The following is a 19,054-nucleotide window of genomic DNA, read 5'->3' as shown; positions in this document are numbered from 1 at the left end:
ATGACCTTGAACAAACGAGTGGGTGAATAGAACAGAGAGAGGGTGAGCAAGAGCAGCAAAGCAGGTTTTTTAGGACATGTGGCTGATGCCTTCTGGACCGGTTGCAGAATCTGAGTCAAGGTTTGACAGCAAACTCTCCACCTTGTCAGGAAAAAAAGGGCACGGAGTCCTGGAACAGCTGGGTATGACTGGGTAAAGTAGGTACAGAAAGCGATGGATTTGGGATCCAAGGTTTACAAGCAAACAAAGACTTTAGGCATTCAGCTTATTCACAGGCGGGGCCAGCTGTGCAGCCATCTGAGGTAAGGGAAGAGATGGAGGGAGAACATGCATCAGAAACAGACTGAACCAGACGCCACATGGATTTGGAGGAGAAAGACAGGTTTGAGAGTTCAGACTCAAGATTAGAAAGATGTTGTTTCCTGGCTCTCCTCAGGGTAGACACATACTTGTTCTGAGCTTTGTGGAAGGAACTGTGATTGTTTATCAGTCGGATTTGCCTTACATGAAGCGAAGGCAAGTTGTTTCAGGGGAACAGCCTCGCCATAAGTGTCAGTGTACCATGGGTGGGAGGAAGGTAGGATTACGGAAGACGAGATGGGATAAATCTGTGCATGAGACGGTGCAAATTTCTTTGAAAAAATTACCAGGATGAGTTTATGATGAAAAAATTAAGTAGAAATGGGAGACCAGTCTAGAAGTTTGATGGATGCTTGAAGTCCCTGCCAGTCAACCTGAGTGAAATGCCAGACTCCGGCACTGAGGTGGTTCTCTGAGAACGGCCAGAGATGTCAACTTTAACAAGCATGTGGTCAGATGAACCAAATGGAGCAGAAGAAGAACAGCAGATATTTGCAGGGAAATTGGTCATAACAAAATCCAGAAGAGATGATGTCTCATTGACTGAGATCCAGGTCGGGAAATTGACAGATTGTGTCAGTCCCAATGAGTCACAGAACTCCTTTGCTGAAGTGCCATGGCAGGTGAGAGAGGTACCCACACCCAGCTAACTGGCATGATGAGAATTGAAAACCACATATGAGGAAGAGAGAGTTCAGATGAGTGGAGAGAAGTTGGTCCATGTTATCGGCGAGCGAGATGTAAATGGAGTCATCGCCGTTTGGTGGACGGTACAACACACAGATAAACAAGAGGTGGGAGCAGAGGGGAAGCCATAACCAGAGGTATTCCTGGGGGTGTGGAGGAGAGAGCGCAGTGCATGGAGAGTGAGGAACAGAGTTTTTGATAAAGGGAGCAACTCAGGTCTATCAAACCGGAGGAGGGAGTAACCAAAGAGAGAAACTAAGAAGTCAGAGAAATCTTGAAGGAGGAAAGTTTTTGTAAAGCAGATTGTCTGGTTTGTCAAAGGCAACCTGTTTGGAGAAATGTCAGGTGAGAGCAAAGGCCCCAGATGTTTGAGGTCCACACCATTAATGAATAAGGAGGGGAGGAGACATTGGTTACAAGAGAGGGGAGAGGGAGGATAAGGCAAGGGAGGAGAGGGGAGGTTGGGAGAGCTGTTGACAGTGTGTGGGAAGTAGTGAGAGCTGTTGACAGTGTGTATGAGATTGCAGAAGAGCTAGGGGAGAGGGCATGATGAGGGGAAGGAGGACAAAATGTGAGGCGGTGATAGGATGAGGGAAATTGAAGAGTAATATGAGAGGGGGCAGAGGGAAGTGGAACATTTGTTCCCACCGTATTTCTGCAGGGTGCTCAAGGTCTGCCAACAACCCCCTTCTGGTAAAACTACCAAAATCACAAATCACTGCTCACCTTCACTCTTTCATTCCTCTTTTTTCCCACCTTTGGAATAAACTCCCTCACTCTGTTCAATCCCATTCTTCCCTCCGGGCCTTCAAAACAGTTGTTCGCCACAAACTCTTATCGTCCCCCATCCAAATCCTCAATCTTTTCTACCCCCGTTAATCCACCCCAAACACACTTCCTTCAAATTCCCTGCTTTCCTTCCTGAAAGTCCCTGTAGTGTCCATCTTGTATACCCCGTGTACCCCGCCCCATCCCTCTCCCTTCCACAGATCTCCGAATGTCTCTGTTCCTCACTGTTTTGTCCTTCCCACGCCCCTCTTGTCTCATTTAGGTTACCTCACATATTTAGGTTACCACCACTTTATGGTGGGGACAACAATCCCTGCAGCACTTCACAAGTCTCGGTTTTATTGGAGAGTGGCCGGACGGAAGCCACTTCTGAGAAAAAGGCACATGACAACACACCTGGAGTTTGCAAAAAGGCATGAGAAAGACTCTGAGAGCAGGAAGCAGAAGATTCTGTGGTCTGATGAGACCAAAATTGAACTCTGGCCTGAATGCAAAGCACTACGTCTGGCAGAAACTGAGCACAGCTCATTATGCATCTAACATCATCCTGAGAGTGAAGCATGGTGGTGACAGAATCATGCTGTGGGGATGCTTTTCAGTGACAGGTACTAGGAGGCTTGTGAGGGTAGAGGGAACAATGGATGGAGAAAAATACAGGAAAATTCTTGAGGAAAACCTGCTTCAGAGTGCAAAAGACCATAGACTGAGGCGAACATTTGCATTCAAACAGGACAAAATTTGCTTTGAGGATTTGTATCACTGGACTCAAAATGGGAGCGCTGGAAAGACGGGTTGTGTCGAAAGCGGTGGCAGTGGTTCCAGTGATGTATAATTTGAGGAGGAGACCATGGGCTTATGCCAATGTTGAATGATGAGGACAATGACCCAAAGCAGCCAAAGCAACACTGAAACGGCTTCAGAACAAGAATGTGAAAGTCCTTGAGTGGCCCAGCCAAAGCCCAAACTTGAATCCCATTGAGAATCTGTGGAAAGACCAGAAGGTTGCTGTTCACCGACGCTCACCATCCAATTTGAAAGGGCTTGAGCAAATCTGCAAAGAAGAATGGGAGAAAAATCCCAAACCCAAGAAGACTCGAAGCTGTAATCACTGCCAAAGGCACTGCTACAACGTATTGACTCGGGGGGGGGGGGGGCCGTGGGGGGTTAAATACTTATTGACGCAAGACATTTCAGCTTTTCATTTTTAAATAATTTGGAAAAATTTTGAAGACATGTTTTCACTTCGTCATTATGGGGTATTTTGTGCAGATCGGTGACAAAAATTAAAATTAAATCCATTTTAACTTCGGGCTATAACACAGCAAAATGTGACAAAAGTCAAGGGATGTGAATACTTTCTGAAGGCACTGTCCAGATTCGTCATTATTGGGTGGACGATATACCACACAGATAAGCCTGGGGTGGTTGTGGAGAATTATATGCAGCCAGAGATCTCGGAGGTGTGAATGAGGACTATGGATAATGAGGAATAGAGTTCTTCCGGAAAGGGTCGACTTTGGTGAGTCGGCATCTTCTGCAGACTAGTTTTCTCTTGTGAATCCCCATGGAGTTCTCGGAATTCTTGATATAAAGTTGACAGCAACACTACCTACGGAGTGTTGAAGGGGCATGTCAAAACAGGAGCGAATAGTCAGGGAGAGAGGCAGAGAAATCGGGGAAATCCTGTGAGCGGAACATTTTTGTTCACAAAAAAAAAACATACAATGTCTAGGGTTGAACCATTACTTTGGCGAGATTGGTTATGATAAAATAGAGATCTCAAATGTTGGTATATCACACTATGAGGGAGGGAGGGGAAGGAAGGAGATGAAGAGCGGTGGGTTGCAGAACACATGGTGGTGGCTGTGACACACTTGGTGGTGACCGCAGGATGCAGGGTTTGGTGGGGGGGGGGGGCACAAACAAGAAAGAGTTAATTGTCGTGAGCTTGCATTCTCTGCAGAGGTTTCTCTTGTGGATCCCTTATTCTGTCATACAAACAGGCATCATAACTAGGTTATAAAGAAGGGTAATTGCAAACCCAAAGGAAGGTAGTGGTAGTTGGCCTTTCAAGTGTACCTATGAGTACTAAGCTCCCAGTGCAGGGTTCCCAGGATCAAACCCCATGTAGATGTTGATTTGTCTATTTCTCTGAATATCCTTGTGATCTAGTAAAGTACATAATCTGACCAATAAATATAGCAAACTTTATGGTGGGTTTTTTTTTTTTAGCCAGAATAGATTGTATTGTTCAGCTTTGACCCCCAGCGATTGTGATTTGTTTCAAGACAACATACCTTTATATTAGTTAATATAGTTCCTTATTTATCCATTATTGCCATTCAGGTTGAGCTACACCCATACCTGGCTCAGCAAGAGATGGTCAAATACTGCCAGTCCAATGGTATAGTTGTGACAGCCCACACACCTCTTGGATCACCTCAACCGTAAGTCCACTACCACTCAATCACTTTCAAACCCTCCAGATGATCAAATTCTGGTCATTTTTTTCATCATTTCAATTGAGTGCTGACACACTCGCTCTGCTGTGACATATCCAATCAAAAGTTATATTGATATTTGTAATTTTAATTTTTATACAAGGTGCATTCATTCACATAACTTGTTCATAGAATGAATGGTGATCGAAGTAGTGTAATTCCTCATTCTCATAAGACTGTTCCAGTGCTCCAACAGTGCTGGAAATGCCTTCTCCCACATAAATAGTCTTCCACGATGAAATATCCTGTTTCAAATAGGCCAAAAAAGGCCGATTCCTAAACGACGCTTTCTAATCTCATTCCATTATGTGGAACAGTTAATTAGCCCACAAATGCAAGCGAAAAATGGGGTTAAGCAATTGGTTCACTTTGTCTGTCTGTCTGCAAATGTCAGTTTATAATCGTAGAACAATCTTTTCAATTGAATGTTATATTTTGAACATGAATCTACAGTTTAGCAGTACTTTTGCTCTGCAATTGGCAAATTGTACGGAATCTCGTCCTGAGGGCACGAGGGAGTATGGTAATTGTTTTAGTCTGTCTGTCTGTCTGGCAGCCAAACCAAATTGAAAAATATTCCAAAACAGGAAACATCCTCTTTTTGATGACATCATAAAGGGCACAAACAACAAGCATGCCGAACTAATGTAATGTATTAAATAAGATGGTGTAAAAGACGCTGCATCAACAGTAGTAAACTTCCGAATATTTTTTCTACAACTTTTAAAATATTTACTTTATTTAAATTGAATTGTATATTTGAACACTGTAGAAAACATATCACTTTTTTTTTTAAACACTTTCACAACCCTTCCATTTAGCAGTATTTGGACAAAATAATACGGCATTTTACATTATCTCGACCAATGAAATTTGATTTTTGCAGACCCCGCCCATGTCCTTGTTTCTCAAAACTCTTTTTGAGAGTTTTGTTTCTCAAAACTGTGGGTAAGGTGTTCTATGAACAGTTGTAATTGGTCTAGTAACATCACACAGCCATCCCACTGAAACACCGAGGAAGACAAAATGGCAAAGGCTCAGCTTGGCACTCTTGAGATTGAAAAGTTGTTGGAGATTTGGGCAGAAGAGAACTGGCAATTTGGCATTAGGTTCAACAAATGGTGTTCATCTAATCTTCTGCATGGCTGTTATCCTGACTTAAATTTCTGAATTTACTTACATTGTTCTTTGAAGCAATGTCTGGATAACATATAAAAGTAAATTTTGCATACAAGCAAGTGCAGAACCACACAATTAATAGGATAGTACCAAAAGCAAGCAAGCACTATGAGAAATTCAACAGCCTCCTTGGGGACAGGCCTAAAACAGCTCAGTATGCATATCAGTACCTTCAATTATGTCCTTGTCCCGTGAAGAGGTACGAGGTAAGTGGTTAGCTCTGCTAACGGCTCGACCTGCTGTTCATCATCACACCTCAGAACAATTATGCCCCATGGAATATAATACTTATGATGCAAACGAGGCATAAATTTACTGTTCAAAGTGTAGTTTGCGATCAATATGTACAATGTATTGTTACGGTTGTGGGGCTAGATAGAGGAATTTCATAGGAAAGTTAGGATTGCATGTAGTTGTTTGGTCTGTGGATGTGTAGAAGACCTCTTGGTGTAAATTAAGTAGGGAGACTGTGAGCTCAAGTGTTACTTGTCACCACATGGGGGGTGGTGCTGTGTTAATTAGATAGGCAGAAAGACCAATTTCCCCCAGTATGCATTTGCCCCATGACCTTCTCCTACATTTTTGTATTTACAAGCTAGCCATGAAAGAATTACGTTTTTATAACAACAATAATAACAAGCAAGCCAAACATGCCGAGCAGGAAGAAGCCCCGCCTTCCCGGTTTTCATGCCAACAAGCCACGCCCGGGGTGGAAGAAGGGTGAGATTGGAAGAGCAGACAGTAGATGTGAGAGAAATGTGGCTGGGATGGAGGATCTTGCTTTGCTCTCCTCTCGGCACGACTAAATAGCTGTGTGATTCTCGTGTCATGCTGTAAATTTGGCTGTGTGCCGGGCAAGACGCGAGGCATTGACTGTTCGGCTGAACCGTGAAGTGTGTACGTTTCAGAACTAAGGGAGAAGAGTGTGTCTCTGGAAAGAGAAGAACGGGAAAGCTGCTCGTAAAGGAGCAGAGTGAGGTTCATCAGTCTCGCATGGGGCACAAGGAGGAGTTGAGACAAAGGCTCGGAGCGGGATAGAGGCGAGAGAGGCAGGAGCGGCAGTCAAAAGAGAAGGGCATTATGGCTGGCCTCCCCTCGACGCGGTGAAGAAGACTGCACCATTCTTGGGTTCGTGTCGAGGTGAAATGGCTCATGTAGATGAACAAGACGTTGACCAGCCATCGACTGTTGCGCTGAATCGTATGGGACCAGAATTGTATGGGACAAAGCCTCGTGTCGAGCCATCGGGGGAAAGAGATGGCGCCATTTTGCAAAGCAGCGGCATCAGTGAGGACGATTGACGCAAGAAGCTGCATGGCATTTTTTGAGCCTTGGCAGTTAAAATCGCCACCCGATTTACCTCCCGTATGTTTCCCGCCCAGAGAGCGGCTATTTTGGGGCGCATCTTCCCGCGCAGTGAAGAAGCAGTTTGGTGACTTTCAAGCCACTGAAACTCACTCCTGGACCTGAAGCTAAGTGCCAAAATAAAGGAGGGATTATTTTTCTTTGTTTTATTCTGTCCCCTTGTTTGTATTTGAGTCTGCGTAGAGGGACCTCAAAATTAGATTTAGGTTCCCTCACATCTTGATTCACTTCCATTATAATTATTGATTTTCTGTTTATTAAATCATTATTATTTAATTTGCTGGTGTCCGTCTATCTATTGTGGGTTCGAGAGCAAAACCCCTGTGTTGTGCTACCATCCTGGTGAAGTGCCGAGCTCTTTCTTTCCCGTGTGCGCCATAATTTCCGAGAATTCGGAAGTTCGGGCAGACCCACTGGACATGACAACAGGTGTCAGGAGTGGGATATGAACCCCCCCCCACCCCACCCCACTCTGACTCCCTCAGGAGTGCAGGATTCGAGCCCTGATCAACATTTCACAGAGGACATGAAACTGTTGATCAGGCCAACTAAATTGGGAATCCAATTTTTTTTTTAAACGATCACCTCTCTCCCATCAATGGAGAGGGAGTTGTAATCGAGGTACAAATTGAATAGTTAATTGGTGTCAGGAGAAAAGAACGCTTGCAAATTTAAAGGTGAGAAATTTCTTATTTTCTGAGGGGATTAAACGCGCGTGGGAAATGGCGGACGAGCACGAGATGGCGATGATTGTGCTCGATAGTGGCCCACTGGAAGGAAGTGAGATGAGAGCGGAGCTGAGTGATGATGATAGGGTAAGGAGCCTCCCCCGTTCCAAGCATAATTCCCCCCTCCCTCACAGTGGTGGAGGATGAGACGCAAGGAATGGGTGCGATGACTCCCCAGGTCATGTTAAAACAATTAATGAGTGAACAAATGAGTGAATTGAGGAGACAAAATGAACAAGGAGATGAAAAATTGGATGAACAAATGAGTGAATTGAGGAGACAAAATTAACAAAGGGATTGCTTCTTTTGTATATATTGTCGAGGCTCGTATGACAGCAAACACACAACGCACAGCAAGGGGTGCATGAGACAAGAGGGGTGGAGAGGGAAGGACAAAACAGTGGGGAACAGAGACATTAGGAGATCCGTAGTAGGGAGAGGAATGGGGTGGGGAACATGGGGAATACAAGATGGACATTACAGGGACTTTCAGGAAGGAAAGCAGGGAATTTGAAGGAAGTGGGTTTGGAGTGGATTAACGGGGTTGGAAAAGATCGAGGTTTTGGATGGGGAAAGAATATAAGAGGTGATGGTGAACAGCTGTTTTGAAGGCCTGGAGGGAAGAATGGAATTAAAGAGAGTGTGGTTTTTATTCCAAAGGTGTGGAAAAGAGGAATGAAAGGGTGAAAGTGAGCAGCGATTCATGATTTGGTAGTTTTACCAGAAGGGGGTTGTTGGCGGACCTTGAGCGCCCAGCAGAAATGTGGTGGGGACGTATCACAGACAGAGCAGGGGGGGGGGCGAGACTGGAGAGGAGACAGTAGAAGACAGAAAGACCACCGACCTGTTTGCAGTGAGAGAGTGAGAGGCCCAAAGACTCAGCCTCACCGCGGGAGATACCAATGATCCGAAATGCCTAGGTTTCCACAGCATGAAGCCGAGAAATGTGAGAGGCAGGAGTACCAGCCGAGAGGGGAGAGCAGTACTCCATCAGGCTGCGGACGGAAGCTTAGTATGTGGTCAGGAGCTCAGGTGGGCCGAGGAAGGACGTTACATGACGAAGGATTCCCAGCCGGTGACTAGCTTTGGAAGCCAGGTTGGAAATGTGGCTTTCCCAGGAAAGATAATGGCAGAAAGTGAGACCCAGAAGCTTGAATGAAAGGACTTCTTCCAGAGGATTGTTGAGAAAGTAGATGGGGGGGGGGGGGGGTTTTAAACGGTCCTTTTGGAGAGATATAGTGAGAGTGTGAGATTTGTCAGGATTGAAAGACATTTCAATGTGGTTAAGGTTCCACGTGTTGGACCAATTTGTGATTTTATCCAGATCTGCGGAGAGTGAAGAAGCTGCGGCTTGCCGGTCTGAGGGTTGGCAGATGGTACGGGAGAGGGTTGAGTCATCAGCAAAGAGATAAAGAGGATTTTCCAGAGAGATCACTGATGAAAACCAGAAAAAGAACAGGGCACAGAACACTGCCTTGAAGAACTCCAGGTTGGACAGGAAGAGGGGATGAAAGAACTCCATTTAGGGCCAAACGTTGGCTGTGACAGGAGAGGAAGTCTGTGAGCCATGAGTGGAGATGGCCTTGGATATCATAGGAAGAGAGTTTGGTGAGCAGGGCAGGATGCCAGACCGTGTCAAAAGCACGCGATATGTCTGGGGATGTGGCTCTGATTTCCTGTCTGGCATTGAGTACCTCCATCCATTGTTGGGAGAGAAGAAGCAGCATATCCAGGGTGGAGTAACCTGGTCTGAAACCAAATTGATGATCAGAAATCAAGCCATTGGAGAAGATGAAGGATTTAATGTCTGAAGCGATGATGGATTCCATAACCTTGCTGATGACTCGGAGAAGGCTCATTGGTCTATCGTTGGAGGGATCTGTTTTTGCACCTTTTTATGCAGGCTGGTAATGTTTGCTGATTTCCAAGCATATGGCAGATGACCTTGAGCAAATGAGAGGGTGAATAGAACAGAGAGGGTGAGCAAGAGCAGAGGAGCAGGTTTTTCAGACACATGGGCTGATGCCATCTGGACCGGTTGCAGAATCTGAGTCGAGGTTTGACAGCAAGCTCTCCCCTTTATCAGAAGATAAGGACACAGAGTCCAGAGACAGTTGGGTGCGACTGGGTAAGGTGGGTACAGAGAGCGATTGGTTTCGGATACAATATTTCGATGCAACACACCAAGTTTAGGCATTCAGCCTTTTCATGTGCGGTATCAGCAGTGTGGAAATTTGAGGCAAGGGAGGGGATGAAGGGGGAACATAAACCAGAAACAGATTTGATTAGACACCACCAGGATTTTGAGGAGGGAGACAGGTTTGAGAGGTCAGCCTTGAGATTAGAAACATGTTGTTTTCTGGCTCTCCTGAGGGTACACACACACTTGTTCCGAGCTTTATGGAAGGAACTGAGATTGCCCTCAGTTGGGTTTGCTTTCCATGAGGCAAATGCAAGTTGTTTCAGGACAACTGCCACGCCACAAGCTTCAGTGAACCGTGGGTGTGAGGAAGGGTAGGACAACTGAACACGAGAGGGGATAAATCTGTGCATGAGAGAGAACAAGTTTCTTTGAAAGAATTCCCAGGATGAGGTGATGTTGGAGAATGTCGCGATGGGAGACCAGTCTGGAAGTTTGATGGCTGCTTGGAGACCCTGCTAGTCAGCCTGAGTGAAATACCAGACTCGACGGTGCTGAGGTGGTTCTCTGATAACAGCCAGAGAGATGTTTACTTTGACAAGGACGTGGTCAGAAGAAGCAATTGGAGCGGAGGAACAACAGCAGATATTTTCAGGGAAATTTGTCAAAATCAGATCCAGAAGGGATAAAGCACCATTGGTTGAAATCTGGGTCAGGAAGTTGACCGATTGAGTCAGTCCCAATGAGTCGCAGAATTCTTTTGCTCAAGTGCCATGACAGGTGAGAGAGGTACCCACACCTAGCCAACTGGCATGATCACAATTGAAGTCACCACATTTGAGGAAGAGAGAGTTCGGATGAGAGGATAGAAGTTGGTCCAAGTTTTCGGAAAATAAGGTGTAGATGGAGTCATCACTGTTTGGTGGACAGTACAGTATACATATAAACATGAGGTGGGAGTGGAGGGGGAGCCATAGCCAGAGGTATTCCTGGGGGTGTGGGGGAGTGAGGACAATGCCATAGATGGAGAGAATGAGGAATAGAGTCCTTGATGAAGAGAGCAACTCCTCCACCAGGATGAGGCTCAGGTCTGTCATACCGGAGGAGGGAGTAACCAGGGAGAGATACTTGGGAGTCAGAGACATCTTGAGGGAGGATAAAAAAATTGAATACGCAAATGACCAAAACTGTTGTTCGTCTTTCGGCTGCTCCCGTTCGGGGTCGCCACAGTGGATCATCCGTTATTATCCGCATACTGATTTGGCATAGGTTTTACGCCAGATGCCCTTCCTGATGCAACCCTGGTCGCCTCTTACGACACAGGGATATGGATTGGGTTTTGCCATTATTCCAGGCTGCCCTACACCCTCTCCAACCCAAGCCTCTGAGTAGCCGGATTACAGGCGCACGCCACTACGCCCGGTCCACAAATGACCAAAACCAAGAACGGAATAACACAAGAATTGGGGGCACGAATTGCTAGAGTAGGGGAAATGAATGAACGATTGGAAGATAAAATTGATGAACAAAGGAATGAAATGGGGGAAAACTGGGAATAAGAAATTGGGTCAACAAATGAAAGAATTGATGAAATAAACAAGGGCCTGGAGGACCATCGCACTGGTGTGGATGCCATAATGCAATGGCAGGTGGAGAAATTGGGATTTTAAAAGTGCCAGGGTGGTGGTTTGGCTGAGGAGGTGCAAAAGTTGGAAACTCGTGTCACAGAACAAGAGCATGTGTTGGTTGATAAAACTGAGTTCGAGCCACAATTGACTGAGAAAAGGATGGATGAGATATTACAGGAGCGTCTGAATACTTGGGACAATGCCATAAATGGAGAGGAGATAGAACCAAAAGTTTCTGTTAGTCTCAATGGTGATATGAAGTTGGTATGAAGTATGAAGTTGGGTTGGACTTGCAGCACTTTGACATTGGGGATGTTACCGGAAAGGGTCGAGCAGATTTGGCGGAGCCAATGTTTGAACCATTTGCAGGACACATAGTGGAGGAGAGTGACAGTGACGTTGACATGTCAAGTACCAAGAGTTGCAGCAGCTGTAACTTTCTGTTAGTTCAGCAAGAGACTCATCTTGAAACGAACCAAAGTGAGTCAAGTGCAGGCTTTGAAGAGAAAATTCCCCCACTCGGTGTGAATGTTGAGGATTCTGGTGATGAAGATGATGTTCAGCCTTTTTCATTGGATGAACTTGTAGTAGCTGATGTACCTCAGGAATCCCTTCCGGATGTCAGACCGATAGATTCTTCAGCGAGGGATATTGAGGAGAAACAGGTGGATTAACTGCATGACAAAGGTGAATTGCCAAATACTGGACTTGTTGACAATGAGAACCATGCTGAACTTTATGAGGGATTTTATCAGTCTTCTTTCGATCCAGTGGTTGAGAAGGATGCTGTAGAGATTGTGCCAAATGAGAGGGAGTTTAAAGTTGAGGAATGTGTCACGAGGAATGAACCATTGGATGATGATTGTTGGATTGGAGGCAAGAACGAGATGAATAAGGAAGATGAGCCTTTCACAGAATCTCTGCTGGTCGAGAGCTTATACCAAGAGAAAAGGGCATTGCGTACGGAACTGCAGTCATTCAAGAGCGAAGTCAAGAGAGTGACAGAGCTTGAAAAGATGTCGGTGGCAAGAAAGTCAGAACTTGACGAACAATCACAGCAAAGTGTAGAAGAACTCCAGCTTTTGCAAAAACTCTTAGCTGACGAAACACAGGAAGTGAAGAAAAGTCTTCAGGAGAGAGTGCGTGAGCTGAAGCTGAGTTGGATAGCGATCGCAGCTATCGGGAGCACGTGCAGGCTGACACCCAAGCCATCCAAGCTGAATTGGATGGGCTGTGCCGGCAGCAAGCCAGACAGGCACGGCGAGGGCTCACTAGAGCTGAAAAGAAAGTGCGGGCAAGTAAACAGCAGTATGGGAAGATGAAAGAGAAACATAACGTTGCACAAGGCCAAAACACACCTCAACTCACTCCAACTCTCATCGCAGGTAGCCGAGCAGACGAGCATAAACAGCCCGGGGTTGGGCAATGGTGTTTGTGTTGGCCATGGTAGCTGCTTGTTTGGCTTTTGTCTATCATGGATGGTGGAGTACGGTTGCCGATGTCCATGTGTGCCAAGGAGTTGTTGTCCTCATGCTGGTTGTGGGTCAGCCAGTCGTGGCCTTGTTCCGCCCTCAGCCTGGCGCACCCAAGAGATAGTTTTACTTGGGTCCACTGGGCTGTGGCAATGTCTGCTTGGATTTTAGCCATGGCCACAGTTTTTCCTGGAGGAGGATATAGGCATCGATCCGGACAGGATGTGAGAACTCCAGGATTACTAGATCATGGAGGATGCAGGCTACTGGGAGTGGATGAGAAAAATTTGGGTCCACTGGATCCTGGAGGGGGTGCAGGCATAGATCTTGCTGCCTCTCGCAAGAATGTTTGTAGCCACAGTTGGTTAGCCACAGTTGTAGCCACGCGTGACTGATCTGGTTCTTTGACATCTCCTCAGAGGGTGTGCTTAAAGTCTACAATTGCAGCCAAACATTAGCCACGTTGGTCTGCAAGATTTTGGAACAATCGGCAAAAATAAATAAATAAATAAATAAATAAAAAGTATGGAATCCAGGGAGTTTGAAAGCAACGAATCCACAGGGGTGGATTAAAAGGATGAAAAGAAAATTAGAAAGGGTGGATGACGCTCTCGGACCCGACCAACCTGCGACGACTTACACTTAGGGTAAGCTTACTGTCCCAAGGGTTCAGTTTTTCGAGAAATTGGGACATGGGTAATTTGAAAGGGAGCCGATGAGGGTGACTCAATATTCGGTAAAGGAATTGGTTTGGAAACCAGAATTGTCTTGTGATGTTGATGTCTGTCATGTACTGGATTTAAAAAAACAATATACGTATACGTATATATCGAATTGTGTTCAGAGAGTGAATGTGAATTATAACATGTATGCAGGCCATGGCAGTGCAGGAACATGATCACCATTTTTGCATTGCAATGTTTGAGAATTGAATGGCAACAGGGGAGGAAATGGGATGTTGGATTGTGTGGGTGGGGAAGATATGTGGGACTGTGGGAATGGATCAAGCTCTGGAGGAGCGGTGACTGTGGCTCTCCGTGAGGTAATTTGTCCCTGGCAGCCAGGGGTGTCTGGAAATGGGGACCCGTTGGAGGGGAGGTTTGATTGGGCGACCAGCTGGAAGGAGACCCCTGGTGACCCGTATGAGGCCGAGAGAGCCTGCCTGGATGGTGTGGAGACCCTCCCTGGCAAAGCGTTCAGCAAAACAGCTGTTTGGCTGTTAGGGACCGAATCGTTGAAGTGGGGGGGGGGGATAGTTGAAGGGGGAGGGGGCAAAGAAGTCATAAGTCAGATGACTTGTTTTTGGACTGCAGACACCACAACCAGAAGCGCCCACACCAACTTTATTGTACGGTACTTCCCCGCTGCCTCATTGAGTATCACACATGTGGGTAATAACATTTAAGCTATGGTCTTGCAGGGTTGGAATGAATGATTGATATTGGGTTTATGTATGAGTGTATGAGGGAAGGTTCACTTAATCCATGTCACTAACCTGTACCGGAGAGACAGGGCTTGTGGAAATCTGGATTATGTAAATTGGGATGGTTCCGCAGTTTATGTTGGGTATTGTGGCATCCACCAGGGAACGCATTTTTTAGAAGTGGGATGTATAAACGTTTAAAAGTTTTTTTTTTTTTGGTTAAGGTTTTGTCTGTTATCGTTGATTTGTTGTGTGTGCTTTCTGGAATTTTCTTCCCGCCCCAGGAGTTAGGAGCAAGGAACCAAAAGATTAGCAAATATTTGAATCGTTGTGTTTAAGGAGTGCAGAATGTTAAGGAGAATAGGTAAGTTAGCCATGGCTCGCTTCCCACAACCGTTCCTAATTTATTTCATTGGCTAATTTGGTCAGGTCAGGTCAGGTCAGGTATGGGAGCATACACCGGAGCAGTGCATCGCTGCATCCACTTTCCGCCGGTACTCCAGGGGCTTCCATCTGGCCATCCCCCAGACAGATGCCTGGCCCACCCCCATCTCCTTGAGATGCTAATCAACCTGCTGTAACCAAGAGGCATGTGGTCGGCCTATTGGCCTCCTCCACTCAAGAGGCTTTCTTGCTGAGAGAATCTGGTGAGCAGGATCAGCGTCAGGAAAACGAGCCACATGACCATACAGCTGCAGTTGATGTTAATGGACTATGCAGGTAACAAATCTCATTTGGACCACTCTCGTCAACCGCTCATTGGACACAAAGTCTGACCAGCGATAGTCAGGGATTCCCTGAAGAGATCTGGCACCCAAGAGACCTCCGTCTCCGATTCCTGGTCAGAGTCCAAGACACATCCATAAAGCAAGACTAGAACCACCAAGGACCTGAAGACTCAGACTTTCATCCTCCTGCAAAGGTACCGACAGGGACACACCCCATGATCCAGTGAATCCATGACTCCCCAGGCCCGACCCAGATGTCTATCGACCTCTGGCTCACAGTCAACACAGACATGAATATTACTGCCAAGGTAAGTGAATGTCTCCATGACCTCAACATCCTCACCAGACAGATACAGCCAAGTTATCAGCATCCAAGATGTCAATGAAAGCCTGGATCTTAGTTTTCACACAGGAAACCAATAATCCCAGCGGCTCTTGCTCCTCATTCAGCACCTCGAGGGCCACCAAATGGATCTCCAGAGTCTCCGCAAAGATGACTGCATCATCTGCGAAATCAAGGTCAGAGATGTTGACATTCCCAAACGATGCACCGCAGCTTGAACTCTCTGACATCCTCCCCAGAATCCTATCCATACAAGCGCTGAAAAGTGTGGGTGCCAGTACATACCCTTGATGAACTCCAGTAACAACTGGAAATAAGTCATAGATGGAATTCATCACATCTCTCAGCACTCTCAGTACCAGTGTATAGTTCAGACATCAGATCGATCAGTTTTGATGGTACACCACGAAGACTGAGAATCCTCCAGAGGGCATCCAGATTCACTGAATCAAACGCATTGCAGAGATCAACATAGGCTGCAAGTAGCCCCTGCCGAAATTCTTGCTTGCGTTCAATGAGGACCCAAAGGGCAAGGACATGGTCAATTGTTGACCTTGTTGGTGTAATGACTGACTGGTCTGGACGCGAGTGCTCAAGTACATGGTGACGAACCTGATCAAGAATTATCCGAGCAAAGACCTTGCCCAGCACGGAGAGCAGCGTCACCCCTCAGTAGTTGTTCCAGTTCTGGCGATCACCCTTCCCTTTCCAGAGAGGGACAATGAGGCCCCTCTTCCAGTCAGTTGGGATGATGCCTGTGTTCCAGGCAGAGCACAAAACTGCAGGCAACAACATGAGTGCAGCATTTCCACCAGCCTTGAGAAGTTCAACATGGATACCACAGATCCCAGGAGCTTCAACCCATTTCATCACAGCCTGCATTTCCAGAAATGAAGGTGGATCACAGTTAATTGTAGGGTTAGCAATAGGGATAGTAACACCCCTGACATCCAACTCAACAGCTGAGGAATCAGCAAGGTACAATCACTCAGAGTAATCGGCCCAGCAGGCCTTCACTTCAAACTCCTCTGTCAAGAGCCATCCACCCTCCGCTTTTACTGTCGTCCACCAAGGGACGGAGTTGGAGGAAAGCAATGCTCGAATTCCCCTGTAAGCAGGATGAGAATCACTTGACCACAGGTGATGCTCTACCCCCTCATAGATTCCTCACACATAGACCTCCTTGGTCCGCCTCAGCGCATGCACAGTTTTACATCTCAGCTCCCTGAACAGCTCGGCTCTGCCATTAAGCCTGGCCATGCAACTCTGGTCCATGGTATCCAGTGTCCCTCGAGACAAAATTCTTCTTCCCCCTATGGTGAGTTCCAAGACATCAACTGGCAACATCAATGATAGTGGTCTTGAAGGCTCTCCACAACTCTTTAGGATTCAAAAAAACTCAGACCCCCCAAATCTCCACACAGCCTGTCTGCACACTCCTCAGCTACACTCTCATCCTTGAGCTTGCCAACATCCAGATCCAGCCTAGGCTGTGATGGTACCATTCTCCCGGATTTAAGCTGGAACTTCAGAGTTGCTACCACAAGCCTGTGGTCGGTGTTGTGTAACTGACCACTCCGGTAGATCCTGCAGTTCTGGATCATCCTCCAGTGATCATCAACGAGCATATGGTCAATCTCCTTTGCCACACCATCAGCATTGAAATACCAAGTCCGGCGATGAGCTTGTGGGCGCTGAAACCATGACCCAGCCACCCTAAGTCCATGACTTCTTGCAAAGTCAGAAACTTGGTACTATTCAGATTCACAGTTCCAGACCCATGGTGACCAACAGATGTCTCATAACCATCCCTATCAGTTCCAGTCGATGCATTGAAATCCTCCAAGACTAAAAGAGTATCTCGACTGGGGCACCGATCAATCACAGACTCAAGCGTGGCATAGAATGCGTTCTTTACGATGAGATCACTCGCCTCAGTTGGAGCACTTACAGAGACTAAAGAAATGGCACCTAATGAGTGACAAATCCGAAGTCTCATTATGCGCTCGTTGACCAGAGTTACCTCAATTGCCATTGGAATCAGCTTATTGGACCACAGCTACAGCAACTCCTTGGGCATGGTAACCATCAGAGTGACCAGACCTATAGTAGTTGTAATCACCCCCCATGATCTCGTCATTATCCGGTCTCCAAACCTCAGAGAGTGCTGCAATACCTTTGTTCAAACGCGTTGTGGTTACTTTGGTGAGGCACTCGTGCAGCTACAGGCTGTCAGGCTAGGCACCAAGGAGTGTAGAAGTACCAATGTCAAGATTACTCGAGAGCAATACGTGTGGGCTAATGTCCAAGTGGCTGAATTTATGTTCTGTCAGGGTCCACCAAACTTTGCCAGAGTGACATTGCCTCTTCAAGAACAACATCACATGAGAAGGCTTTGATCAGAGCCTTTGGGAATGAAAACAGCTTGGCTCTTCGGTGCCAGACAAGCAAGACCGCTGTCATTGATCTTGTGCCACATGCCTATAAAAATAGCCAACCGAGTGTCAACAATTAGGAGGATATGATGCGACTTGAGAAGGAACAGCTGCAGCATATCATGCAGCCAAGTTCATTCTTAAAACCAGGCTCAAATAACAAAGAGGGTATTGAGAGTGTTGCATGCTCACCACAACTGGTTCAGCAACTGCAAAGCCCTGACTCAAGAACCAGCGGCACCTCTGTGGATGCTGGTCGATATTATCTTCTGGCCAGTTGGGTTCTTCATGAACCGATTGCCTTGCTGGTGTCTCGGAGATGACATCCAAGCAGGCAATTCCTCTCTGGTCATATTTAAAAGGCGAAGAGCCTGTTTTCTCTTCCTCACTCATCAGCTCTGTCAGTCTGCAGTGTGGCCCTTAAAAGAGAGTCGTGGACTCTGATTCACCTGCTTGCTTCGCTGATATGTCACCCTCTGGGAACTTGCAATGTGACTAGCCGGTCAAACTTCATTCTGTGCGTACTCAACGCGGAAAGGCTGCTTCGCTTTGAACATGACCTCAACCGACTTTGACATCAATTTGTATCCTGCTGGTTTATTTTATTTTATAAAGAACTGGGTACATGAGATAAGTTGCCTCCTTGAAAGTCGTGAGTTAAATCAAAACTGCATTGAAACCTGTCACGTGTGTGTAGCTTTGGGGAGTTTTAAAAGCATTGTGATGGGATGCTATTAAATGGTATTAGTATTTGAAAGGTAGAGAGTGGGGATTAATAAATTTATTATTTAATATATCCTTCTGTTTCGTGTCATACGTTTGGTTTCACCTGTTAAACAGTTAAGCTTTTCTGCCGTGCTACCCTTCCAGGTAATTGGTGCACTTCCGTTGGTGCTCTGCAGAAGCACGAAAGACTATCAGAAATAAATGGCCTCATCCTTGCTTCACGAGGCAAAATGAAACCGTTTTTTTAAAAATTAAGCCTCATGCTGCAGCATAGGAGAAGGCTTGTTGCTGTTGTGGGGTTTGTTCCCACAATTCGTGGCCCCAATTTTTAATGGTATCACAGAGTTTCTTAGACCCAAAGGAGTACTAAGCCATCATTTAGAAAATTATTTTTCTTTCTTCCGGCACTCTCAACATTCCAAATTATTTCAATTTCCAAGCCGTATCTCAGAGCCGGCTGGAACATTCAGAATGAAATTTTGAATCGATAATGAGAATATAAAATATTCTGGGTTGACAATTTTTTTTGACCTTGACCAAATTAAAGTCA

At 46.1% G+C, this 19,054-nt stretch overlaps 1 protein-coding gene across 4 annotated transcripts in view; it reads left to right on the top strand.

The window, feature by feature from the left end:
* Window positions 1-19,054, top strand: part of LOC147020047 (aldo-keto reductase family 1 member B1-like) — a 57,858-nt gene that overhangs the window by 21,889 nt on the left and 16,915 nt on the right. For all 4 annotated transcript variants that reach the window (XM_085895034.1, XM_085895032.1, XM_085895035.1 and 1 more), the window contains exon 6: window positions 4,183-4,283. In XM_085895034.1, coding sequence (XP_085751160.1) covers window positions 4,183-4,283 — 101 coding nt within the window. The remainder of the gene's footprint in view (window positions 1-4,182; window positions 4,284-19,054) is intronic.

The sequence above is a fragment of the Eptatretus burgeri genome, chromosome 9 (assembly GCF_056783735.1).
Source record: "Eptatretus burgeri isolate ZD-2024b chromosome 9, Ebu_testis_v1, whole genome shotgun sequence".
Lineage (NCBI taxonomy): Eukaryota > Metazoa > Chordata > Myxini > Myxiniformes > Myxinidae > Eptatretus > Eptatretus burgeri.
Note: the sequence above shows the minus strand (reverse complement) of the source record. Positions and strands in the feature narration are given on the sequence as shown.